Below are 12222 nucleotides of genomic sequence, written 5' to 3'. Positions count from 1 at the left end.
CACGAATACATACGGACTGAGTTACAACGGTTTCCTTAAATCTTCAAAAAGATGCTCCACTAACTTACTTCGTGCACTAGACTCGAGGAATCAGGCAGCACTGTGCAAAGACTGTTCGAAGTAAGTTCTACACTGTCCATTAGCACTGTAGTACTCATGTACTGTTTCACTATTATTCAATCCCATTGGTCTGGACTCGTACTAGTACAGATACGTACCGGTTCGAGTGTCTTGGTCTTGCTGGTCTGAGTGCTGCTCTAGTCAGCAGCTTATCTCGTACCGCTACGCTTTCATACTGGTCTAAAGCCTTACTAGTAAGTATACCGTACTGGTTAGTAATCTCCATCCGTAGCGGTATGAAGAGTACTAGTCTAACCTTAGGTTGTACCAATTTAGGCTGTGCTAGCTCGTGCCTATACTGGTGTGACACTCATAATTAACTATACTGGTAAGTGTCTGATTCCAATCACCGGGGCTGTACTGGTACTACAAAGATGCGTGAGGCTCCGATCCTAAGTCAGCTCCGAGGGGTTCCTAAGTACTACAATCCGTGCCTGCCTGCCTCGTACCCCTCCATACTGACGACGGGCAGTAAATGCCCACAGGTTTAAGGTGAAGATGATGGAGACGGACAACCAAATCCTCAACAAGATCTGCCGTCCGGGAGGGTTACAGAGAGGAAGATCGAGAGCCTTGTCGCTCTGATCGGATCACAAAAAAAAAGTACCTCAGCACGTACGAACAATCGATTGAGCCTCAACAGGTCCTCGAACAGAATCATCCCAACAGGTGGACAACAAATAAAGCCTCAACAGGCAAAGGGACCTAACTTTGAATTCTTCTCTACTTGTCGCTTCTGCTTGCGGGCCCAGAGAATTTCAACCTAGATTATCCAGGTCCTTTTATATCCTTGAGAAGGTACTCATTGCATGAATCACCCGAAAACCGAAAACAAAGGCCCAACAACCCTGTCCCTAAGTCAATACCCTCGGCCACAGCTTCCCACAACCCCTCTTGGCCAAGGTTCTGTAGCCTTTTATCACTCTAGATATCCTGCTTCCGCTATTTCCGGTCTCTTTCCCATTGATCCATGTGTATTATTGATATTGTGGCCGCTTTTGCGCTCGAGGAATCCGTTGACCGCTAGCCCTCCTTGCCGGAGACGCCCTGGCCCAATTGTAAGCAATTCTTCTATAGATCTAATATTACAAAAGGTCGGGGCGTAGCCTTAGGACACCTATCATACGATATATAAGGCTAGGGTGGTCTTATCATAATTTGATAGTCGCTAGCTAGCAGGCCTCACTTCGTAGTAGGGGATATGCTTGTTATTTATACGCGCACAGGATGGATAGTAAGATTCTATACTTCTCAAGAGTCTTATGTATGGCCATGCTATTATCTGTAGCTTGGAGTTAAGCATATTCTCTCCCTTGTCGTCGTTAACCGGTGCCATCTTAAAGCGCTGATAGTAGAATAGAAGGAAGAAGGGAAGTTACAGCCTTCAGGGGCTGCCTGCCAAGGTATCATTTTTCGGGAGCAGTTTTCTGCTGCGCAGAGTAGCCGGAACCGTGTAGAAATCGGAGAAAGAGAATTCCTAGAATTTTCTATGTGACTATACAATTTGTTTGTAAATAGCTCTAAAAATGGTGACGATTTGCGTAAGTGAAGTTGAGGTTTTGGTGGGGTCCCAAGCTAATTGCTGTGCAGAATTGGGGTGGCCTCTGGTACTTTCTGCTTTTGTCTGCTTCCGTAGGCCCAAATATGCGACAGAAGACAATTAGAAGAATGTTTTTCTCACACCGGAACTGAAGACGCCATCGAACAAACCCTCTTCTTTTACCTATGGGTATAAAATTCTATCAAGACAACTCCAGCAGGCCTTATAAGAGTTTCTTCAACCCGACGACTGCCCCTTCCGGCCAGCCCTACCCGCGCGGGATTGAGGTCTTCCAGAATGATTCAACTCATGCAGATAAGAAGGTCAGTGTTTATCTTGCACAAAACTACCATACCTTATTGAACTTTAAGTGGAATCGCCAACTCGCACCCGTTACGAATGCGAAACTTCCGTATTCATGCAAAGACTCGTGGCCATCTAAGGCTGAACTCGATGAATGGAGTCACTACCACCATTTCGACTTCATTTTCGCAGCGCGCACCAATTTCGTCTACAATGCGCCCACGCCGTTCTACTGCGGGAAAAAGTGCTCTAGATGATGTGACTTACGACCAGTGCTGAAATTGGGAAGTCACACTGCCTTCTCAGCACCCAACCAAACTGTTTATGTTGCATAACTCTTATGTGCGCTTGCATACGTACGATCTCAGTCTCCTGACTGTTAGCGGGATGAGGCGAGCCTGAGGACTCGAAATGGGATACCTAGAACCTAGAACCCCATGTCGTACTAAGTAGAGAGACTTTTAATGTGAACAAGTTCAACTGCCACCCATGTCAATTTCGCCTGAAGCGGAAAGGTTAAGCACGTCGCAGTATCCGCTTTCAAGTCACAATAACTTCAAATAGTATGCTAGCTTGAGCACTGCTGGAGTGAAGAATCTCACGGCCAAAGGCTTCACAGGCCATGCATCAAGCATAGCAAGTGAAGGGCCACGTTATGTCTCTGGCGCCTTTTCATGAGAATTGAGTCAATTTTGGACGAGTAGCACTATTCTCACAATTGATATGCTCCAGCGCAAACCTATAATGCGGTAAATCTCTCTCAAAAGGACATCTTAGCTCCCGACTCCGGGGTTTAATTCAGGTGGTTTGATTGGTGCGCAAAATATTCAACTTTGAATCGGGCGGAGAGCCACCGAACGTCATCCCCCCAAACTGACAGGAAACAATACCCCACATGACCATCACCAACCAGTTTCGGCACAACGGACGACGTTGCTGGCCAGTGGCGCTACTCGGTAGCACACAACGCGCAGAGCCATGGCCCCGTTGGACAACGATACTTGGCTGTTCTACGCTCGTGATATCCCTAGGCGGCCACGAAAACCCGAAAGCCGCCCGAAGTCGCGTTGGAGGGTCCTTCAGAATTGGAGAAATAATGGTGAAAATTCTGGGCCCCCATTTGATAAGGGAGACAGCTCATAGCATAATGCCAGAGCCCCTCATTTAAGCTACATCTTCTGATGGGGGAGCAGATCCCTTTCTCTGATCGCTCTGTTCTTCTGACTCTTCTGTTTGAGCACAATTTACAACGAAAAGTGCCGTTGTTGTCTTCAAGATGAGTCCACTCGAAGTCGAGCCTACCAAGGCCAACATTGGCGTCTTTACGAACCCAGCCCATGACCTTTGGATCCGCGAAACCGAGCCGACGGTAGAAAGCGTCAAGAAGGCCGAGGGCTTGAATAAAGGGGAGGTCACGATTGCCATCAAGAGCACTGGTATCTGCGGGTAGGTGCCCTCTGGCAGCATGTCAGCTTATAAGCAATTGCTCACCAATGTAGATCCGACGTTCACTTCTGGCACCATGGCTGTATTGGACCTATGATTGTGGAAGGCGAACACGTCCTGGGACACGAATCTGCCGGCCAAGTCGTCGCAGTACATCCATCTGTGACACACCTTCAGGTTGGGGATCGCGTCGCAATCGAGCCCAACGTCATTTGCAACGAATGTGAACCGTGCTTGACCGGTCGATACAATGGTTGCGAGAAGGTCCAATTTCTGTCCACACCACCTGTGCCCGGACTGCTGAGGCGCTATGTGAACCACCCAGCCATATGGTGTCACAAGATCGGGAACATGACGTATGAGAACGGGTCAATGCTGGAGCCACTGAGCGTTGCCTTAGCTGGCTTGCAAAGAGCCAAAGTCGAGCTCGGAGACCCGGTTTTGGTGTGCGGTGCAGGTCCCATTGGACTAATCACCCTGCTCTGCGCCAAAGCTGCTGGCGCCTGTCCCTTGGTCATTACCGACATCGATGAAGGACGACTGAAATTTGCAAAGGATATCTGCCCGTCAGTGATAACACACAAGGTGGAGCGCATAAGCGCAGAAGACTCAGCCAAGGCGCTCGTGGCTTCTTTCGGCGGCATAGAGCCAACCGTGGCTATCGAGTGCACTGGGGTCGAGAGCAGTATAGCGGCTGCCATTTGGGCCGTCAAATTCGGCGGAAAGGTGTTTGTGGTCGGAGTAGGAAAGAATGAGATGAACTTCCCCTTCATGCGGTGCAGCACGCGAGAGGTTGATCTGCAATTCCAATACCGATACTGCAATACCTGGCCCCGAGCCATTCGCCTTGTGGAGAATGGTGTAATCGATCTTACGAAGCTTGTTACCCATCGCTTCAAGCTAGAAGACGCATTGGACGCATTCAAAACCGCGGCCGACCCAAAGACAGGAGCAATCAAGGTGCAAATCCAGAGTTTTGATTAGGTGGGTGATTCAGCCTGGATCAGCCTAAACAGCGAAAGAATTTGGTGTAGTTTCGAGGCGAACAGTCATCTGAGAACCATTTGCGAAAGCCGTACAGAAATATACGAGTCGTGAAGGCGAGACGGTTGCAGTGCGAAGTGTTGTCCCAATACGGTAGCAGGTAGAACTAGAGCGATCTTCAATGCATGACGAGGGTATATCGTATGAACAACTGCTAAGCTAGTTGCTTCATCTATTCAGAAGCATTTGCAGTTTAAGCTGGATGAGTGTGACGAAACTGATAAGTCTGCTTTCTAGGCTGAATTCCGAGTTCAAGCTCTGCACGACTTCTTCAAGGCATCTATTTGCCCGACGCTTGTGACTGGTCAATGCTCGGCAGTAAGTCTCCACTAGTAAAAGAGCACAGGCCATCACCACCGGGATTGCAGCTGTCAGCATTTGGCTTGAAGCGAGAATTTCCGGTCCAACTGTAGTTTTTTCACTCAATCTCAAATCCACGCCCAAGCCGACGACGTCCGATTTCGCGCCCCTGATTCCCTAATTGCTCGGCAGACACCTCCTCACGACTGCCTGTGAGCTCCTTCATCCACCATACTCAGCCCAATATGTCCTTGATGGCAGTCACCCGCCCGGTGCTCCGGCAGTCTGGAGCTCTGAGCCGCATGGCCGCCCGCAGGTTCGAATCGAGTGTCACGGCAAAGGGTGCCGAAGCCGCGAAGGAGACTGCTTCAAAGGCTGCCTCCAAGACCTCGTCAACGGCTTCGAATGCTACGGCAAAGGCTACTGAGGCCGCAAAAGAGACTATCACCAAGACCTCGTCGACCGCTGCCGAATACACAGCCAAGGCATCCCAAGGTCTGTCTCGAGTCACCTCAGCTGCGGGACCGGCCATCTCGGGCGCCGCCAAGGGTCTTGCGAACTCCCTGGGCAAGGTCGGTGGCCGCACAGGAAGACTGGTTGGCTTCGTTGAGAGTACGTGGAAACTGTTCGAAAGAAACAACGCTACGTGCAGAATTGCATGCGGGTGGTATCATTGTGTATTGGAGCAGTGACTAACTTGAGGCCGCGCAGGACAAGTTCCCCACGTTATCTACTACTCCAAGGTCGGAGCAGAAATGTCCAAGATTGTTTTCCACGGCCAAAAGATGTCCCCGCCGTAAGCACTGGGATTTGGGGTTGAAGGAGGCAAAGTGCTGACCTGTCTTTACAGATCCGTTCAGACTGTTCAGAGCTACTGGCAACGTGCCCTGAAGTCGGCGCAGAATCCCAGCTCCCTTATCCAGGCCGCATCCGAGACTGCTTCCAAGGCGAGCCAACAGCCGGCTTCCATCATCCAACAAGCCAGGAACGTGAGCCGCGCCCAGCTGATTGCGGGTGGTGTTGTCGTTGCCGAGTGCCTGGGCTTCTTCACTGTTGGTGAAATGCTCGGTCGATTCAAGATCATTGGATACCACGGCGAGGGCACCGCCGCTCATCACTAAATGGCGAGACTCAGAATATTTGCAGCGAGCGAAACACCCGAGCTAGACGTCTCTTTGTGCCGCATATCTCGACATGGACATGGATGATGAGAACGGCACATTGGCGTGGACAGTGGACAGTGGACGACACCAGAGACTTGCTTTTGGTGGCTGTTAGATAAGCAAAGTTGCTATCGAATCATCAAACACTGGTAGCGTGCGCCAGGGGTGGATGGGGGAAGTGCAGGGATGGGCCACGTTGCACCATTCCCTACCTTGTATAGTAGTCATTTGCCCTCATGGACTCGCACACCAGTCTCCTTTGTTAAGCTTGTACAATAACATGAGTAGCATGAGGCGGGCAAGGTATAGAGTAATCGCGAAAGTCATTACTTTCCATAAGGCCGGTTCCGGTACGCCAGTTCCGGTGCGCCACAGTGGTTTCTGCCATGCTCTCTGCATTGCCTGTCTTTGCTCTGTCCAAGATTGGTCGTATTACACATTGCTTAACAAATCACACAATCGAGTCAGGTTTTCCTGAAATGGTTTTGCTTCGATAGAATTCTTGAATCCCCATTCGTGGACTCCAAGTAAGGAGGGGCCACGGTTAAGCAGGCCAGTGGCACAGTCCTGAAAGGAGAAATGAGGCTTCAACGCAAGGGCAGCCCTACAGGTAATGTGAAATGGCACTTTCAGGTTTGTGTAACACACGCCTTAGTGGCTAATAATAGACCGTCTCCATGGCTAATTCGTCTCCTAACGTTCTACCAGGCCCGATATCTGTAATGTTGGCGGAGAGGATAGCGAGGTATACATGCCCTAAGCCGGGTTTTTCTGTGGCAATTATTCATCGTCTTTCGTTTTCCGTGGTATGACGAAACATATATCTCTCCCCCGGGAATGGAAAATACCGGTCCCCGGGTGGCCACCAAAGCCAGTCACTCGGGTGCTGTGCTCAGTATGTAGGTTCATGGTTAGATGCATTTCCAGGTGCGGCAAACCAAGCCGTGTGGAATTTTTGAGAAGCCGTACCGTCCTGCATCTGCATCTGCATCTGAATGGCAGTAAGAGTAGTACCAATGTACTGGTCCTATCTTGCTTCTTGATTTTGTGTGTATCTGCTACCCCAGCAAGCAACGCACCCAACTGAGGTATGTGGAGCGAGCAATATACCATCCCTTGACCGGTCGGCACGCCCGAACACCAGTTTCTCATTGAAAATGAAATGGAGGTGTGGTAGGGATGGAATTCCATCTCGCCCTTGTTCTGCGACAAGGCCGATACGAATATGCTGCCTCCCATTAACGCATGTCATCTCGATGGCTGACTCGACGTGGAGACAAGGGAAGCCAAGTCAACGCGAAGACTCAAGTTTGTAAGGAGGCAACATCGTCTAATGCAGCAGCCTCCTTCTAGCCCAGCCGGCTAGTCAGTCAGTCAGGCCGCCCACCCTCCTCCTTCGCGAACTATCTACCTACTTACCTACCTCCTCTGCACGCAGCAGCAGGCCACCGCTCGCTTTCGACAGGTCACCGGCTGCAAGACGAGATAGGACGAGACGAGACACACGTGCATGCATGTATGGCCATATGACCAGCTCATTCATTCATTTATTGCACAGCACGGCATAGCCCAACACTATCACGCGCACACACATAGACACATGGAAACACACGCAGAGAGTCCGACCCTTCCGTTCTATCGTGCCCAGCAAGGACAAACAGGGCCAGTGTTGATATATGTATGACAGTTGTTCTTGCAGCTCGCATGCAGAAAATCCAAACGACTTGCAGCAACATTACATCCACCAACCTGCCTAAGTGGCCAACCCCCGGGCCGGATGAGACCCAGGACTCTGGGTAGGATGCGGGTGGAGTATCTATGGTTGGTTGGAGGAAGGTACCCAACCCAGCATTGGGTTCTTTGCTGGGAAAATGAAAAGGGGAGAGGGAGGAGGAGGATGGGCAGCGTAGGTTGCACTGGATTAAAACATCTACTTTACTCGGGTCTGTATCGGGATTTGGGGGAATGTTTTGATTGCTTGTTCGATTCCATGTTCATTATGGCGATGGGATGGATGATGATGGTCTAGGTTGACAATACCTAGGGAATTGGCATTCGGGATTTGCCAAAAATGCAAGGACCTTGTACTGAGAATGGATGCCTCAGATAAGTGGCATGATAACTACCTAATACATGTTATAGCGAGGTGCAGTAGCCGGAGAAAACAACGTGGACAGACACGACTACGGCATGAGGGGTGTTTTTTTCCCTTAATTTCTTATCTTTTTTGTTTTTGTTTTTCTTTTGTTTTTTTCTTTTCAATTTTACGTCTTTCACCCATCTGACCTCGGAGGATCCGACCCGGCCAAGTTGCATCAGGCCAAGTCGTATTCTACTAGGTCTAGTAGCATCCTCACCTGGATTAAGTGACCACAACAGGAAAACTTATCGAGAATCTTTCATGAGCCACCACACAGTGAATATTAGTTCAGCAAAGGGGAGAGTTTATTCATGTAAAGATTATCCTCACATTAGATCCAAACACACTTTCGTGACCATAACGTTAGGTCGTGTTCCATGGCCTTTATATAGGCCGATGACTGGCCTGCCATCCAGCAACCCTCTTAAGACTCACATATAGCCGGCCTACACTATGCATGCAGCAGATAAAACGCCGCAACCAAAAAAAGAAAAGAAAAAAAATCCAACGTAAACGCCCCAGATCTATGCAACCGAGCAATAAAACTGGAGACAGCCGTCTATGTCCCGTTTTTGGGTCCAGAATACCCGCCTTTGCGCCAAAGACAGGCCGATAAAACAATAACCCAACGTTGATGACTGCGCAGGCCGAGGTTATAAGGAGAATGATAAGGTGCGGAGATGCAGCGTCCAGGGTTACCAATAAATACCCCCCACAAAGAATCATCTCGTCAATGGCTGACGCCAACCACACTGTCACTACTTTGAGCAACGTGCAGCCCACAACTGTAGTGAGGACCAAGTACTGTATATGGTCGTCTTTCCAAGCTAGCCAAGCCTGGGCAACCATTGAATGTCCGGGAAAAGAAAACATCTACCCATTGTGTGCTTCCATGTATTCGGGTCAGGTGTGCATCTGCTCCGGATTGATAGATAAACCTTCCCTGGCAGATTGGGAACGTCTCCAGGTGAACCAGATTCAGCCTTTGGCGCAACAGTCGCAAGAACTCCGTCAAGGGCAACTTTGACAACTCGTAAGCGCAAAGCAATGACGATGAGGCGAGTTCTGGGCCGTATGGCTAGTGGGATGGGGGATATGAATAATGGAGTAGTCGGAAGGCTATAGGCAGATGGATCTAATCCGTGATGGTGCACTGCGTGTGCAAGGATTGACCACGCCACAAAGTTCAGATTGCTGTTTCCACTGCGGAAGGTGGAACTGGAAATGGGCACTCCCGCTGTTACGTGCAGACGGGTGGGTAAAGTCGAGTGTTTGGCGACATCGATGTCTTACGTCATGTCACATTGTACTGTGTGCTGTCGATTAGGCGGTCGCCCGCAGGGCCAACAGATGAGTTGGCGCAACCTCGCATTGGCCTAAAAATGGACTGTTTCGAAGCGAGAGCAGGTCGCCACTAAGGGCCTCAGGGGTGTCGTGGTTTTGGCGCTAGTACCTGGTGGGAAGTGGTCTTTTTGCAGTCCAAATATGCCTGATTTGATTTTGCGATTAGCATTCATGACGGCATGTTGCAGGCGCTTGCCAGACACTCACATTGTACACGAGACCCTGAAAGACCTTGTGCCAATCTCCTTCCGCACATCCTGTGCGAGGGTCAGGACTTGCTCCCTGGTGAACCCTCTCATCCTCGTTAGTGGTGCCATGGTCAGGGCCTCGATTCCCTGCGTCATGCCAAGGTTGAACCACCGTCCTATATCTTTCTTGTGCTCATCCTCGGGCCATGGGTGAAATGGCACATCTTTGATTAAGTGTTCCACGTCCACAAAGCCGGCCTGCTTCAATAAGTGCTCCGGATCGGGGGTCACCAGGAGGGGTTTCCCGAACCGGTCGAAAGCTGCGTGTAGCTCTCTGGCCCATTGAGCAAGTCTGGAATTTTGAGGGGCGCTACCATCAACATTGTGGGGACGAAAGTCGATCTCGACATGCTCAAAGACGCCTGACCCAGGTTTTAGACGGCTTCATCGTTCCGTTAGCTGAAGTCCTTCCGAAAGAGCTGCATGCTTCTTGCTGACCTGAAAACATTACGATACAGTGTTTGCCAGTCCTTGACGCTGCCTGCCAGCATGCGCATGAAGACAAGGTCAAACGAGTCGGGCTCGACATCCCAGTTGGGATCTGTCATATCCCGCTGAAAGAATTGAGTGTTGGGAGGGATCCTTGACGGGTGTTAACGGTGCACTAGAAATGAGCAGAATATATACTGACGCGGATGGTTGCGATAGGGACAGGTCCCATCCGATGACGTGGGGCTCTTGGTTGTAGTACTTCCTAGGTAGGCTAGTCAGCGAGCAATCTAAATGGTTCGGAGGTTTGCCATACTCTGCCATGTCAATGGCCCAGATCCCCGTGCCACAACCAAGATCAAGGATTCGAGGCTTCACTCCAGGTGGCAGTGGCCGCTGATGAAGACCAGCGACGGAGTCGTATTGACGACTGACTAGAAAGAACTTGTGGAATATATCCATCCTGTCTAATTCTTCCTACATACAGGCGTATACGTTTAGCGGCCAGTTCATGGGCCTTGAGCTGGGATGTGCATACCTCGTCACAAGGGAATAGATAATGGCCTGCCTTGAACGTGCCATAGAACCTGCCGTTCTCCTGGAAATGGGGATGTCCATTTGTTGCAGGTTCCGGTTGAGAGACGGGCGGTGGCCCGCTGGAAAACGTGTTAGCCTGATATGTGTCTGTCCACAGCGCAGATTGGCCGATGGGATTCCAACCACGAACCCATTGTAGCTGTACCCGTTGAAAGCCATCGTGGCAACAGCCCAGTACGCGCTGGCGGTTGACGACAGGTGAAAATGGATGGTATTACAAAATGGAACCGACTCGACGTTCAGTCGGGAGGGGGGTGGAGAACAGAAGAGCAGTTGGAGGCACGATGACAATGGCTCCTGCTGCGTGTAGTGCTGGGCAGGCAGTCTCGAGCTGAGAGGAGCGCGAACAAAGAGGTTGAGGATGCGAAACGAAGCGCGTCCTGAAAGGAGACGGAGGGGTCGTAGGTTGGATTGGGGATCAAGGTTTAGGATGTAGTGGGGGGGTCGGCGCCAATTTGAAGGTGGGAAGGGCAAAACTTTCCGGCATTCAGATGATTTAAGTACATGCGTGTAAAAGACATGGATGTAGAGCAGAGGACTGAAGGACCTTCGAAAAGATCCCCTTGATAGATCGATAATTAGGGTTCAAGGATTAAGATCTCTGGGGTGGGACCTCTGCGTCCAGAAGGTCATCATGGCACGACTTGTGTTTTGGCGGCACCACGCTGTGCTCCAATACCGTTTTTTTTTGGCCCTCGTCGTTGTTGGGTACTTCGCGGCCGACTTAATAGGCCAACCGTTATAGCCAGCTCAACCCAGGCTAGGAGGTATTTAGTCTCGTTTCTCTTGTGGATTTGCTGTGGAGTACGGAGCAGAGGGAGGGTGTTATTACCTAGGTACCAGGTAGCACCCGTCATCAACAGGGCTAAAAGTAAGGGGGCTTCTCTAATCCCTGAAGACGCAAAACGTGGATTATGGAACCGGGAGGTACATGCCTTTACATGGAAGGAAACGCTGCAAGTGCCGTAGGGCACGGTGTGGAGCAATAAACAAGTTAAAGCGTGAGTTAAGTATGGTACACAAGTACTTTCCAGTAGTCGAGCCGTTGCTTACTAGGTACCCATCCATGTAGTGCTGTTGCCCAGCTGGAGGTGTCGCTGGCACCAACATCACGCTTCGTCATTGAGGCCAAGACTCGATTGTCCTTTCAAGGTCGCGTCGCGCCAACACCTAGGTTAGGACCTACCTACCTGGACTCTCTCGCGTACGATGGAGCGAGTCTGTGGGCGCTTGACGTTGACGTTGAACATCAGTCGGGCGGTTACACATCTGAATACCCAAAGATACCTTTGTTCAGCACATGTAGGTACTTATGTTTTCTTGCAGGCTGAAGGGCTCAATTCCCGCTCACTGCTGCTGCCAGTTGTGCTCTTCCGCCATTGGAGCTGGGGGTGGATGTTCCCTTGAGCCCCGCTAACTGCTGGACCCAGCAGGCTGGCAAGGTGGGATGGAGACCCTGGAAGCAGCCAATTCAGCCCGCGCCTACCCGCAAATGTTATTCAAAAGACCTGACAAACCCTTGATGAATCATGAGGAGGAGCGGAATCG

At 50.5% G+C, this 12222-nt stretch overlaps 3 protein-coding genes across 3 annotated transcripts; 1 reads left to right on the top strand and 2 right to left on the bottom strand.

The window, feature by feature from the left end:
• Positions 1–3239: 3239 nt before the first annotated feature.
• Positions 3240–5874, top strand: BCR38DRAFT_462168 (putative sorbitol dehydrogenase; the record flags this gene model as incomplete). Its single annotated transcript, XM_040862609.1, has 6 exons — positions 3240–3409; positions 3463–4382; positions 4946–5365; positions 5465–5549; positions 5604–5645; positions 5706–5874. 6 exons carry the CDS (start codon positions 3240–3242, stop codon positions 5872–5874), a joined length of 1806 nt encoding a protein of 601 aa, XP_040709362.1.
• Positions 5875–8353: 2479 nt separating this feature from the next.
• On the bottom strand, positions 8354–9104 carry BCR38DRAFT_146224 (uncharacterized protein). Its single transcript, XM_040853672.1, has one exon. The coding sequence runs from the start codon at positions 8927–8929 to the stop codon at positions 8441–8443; it is 489 nt and encodes a 162-aa protein (XP_040709361.1). The 5' UTR covers positions 8930–9104; the 3' UTR covers positions 8354–8440.
• A 365-nt stretch (positions 9105–9469) lies between these two features.
• Positions 9470–11173, bottom strand: BCR38DRAFT_146222 (methyltransferase LaeA). The gene is made up of 7 exons (XM_040853671.1): positions 10805–11173; positions 10616–10733; positions 10394–10554; positions 10280–10342; positions 10087–10230; positions 9608–10030; positions 9470–9545 (listed from the first exon to the last, which is right to left on the bottom strand). Exons 1-7 carry the CDS (start codon positions 10831–10833, stop codon positions 9503–9505), a joined length of 981 nt encoding a protein of 326 aa, XP_040709360.1. The 5' UTR covers positions 10834–11173; the 3' UTR covers positions 9470–9502.
• Positions 11174–12222: the final 1049 nt, after the last annotated feature.

Source organism: Pseudomassariella vexata (genome assembly GCF_002105095.1).
Source record: "Pseudomassariella vexata strain CBS 129021 chromosome Unknown BCR38scaffold_31, whole genome shotgun sequence".
NCBI lineage: Eukaryota > Fungi > Ascomycota > Sordariomycetes > Amphisphaeriales > Pseudomassariaceae > Pseudomassariella > Pseudomassariella vexata.
Note: the sequence above shows the minus strand (reverse complement) of the source record. Positions and strands in the feature narration are given on the sequence as shown.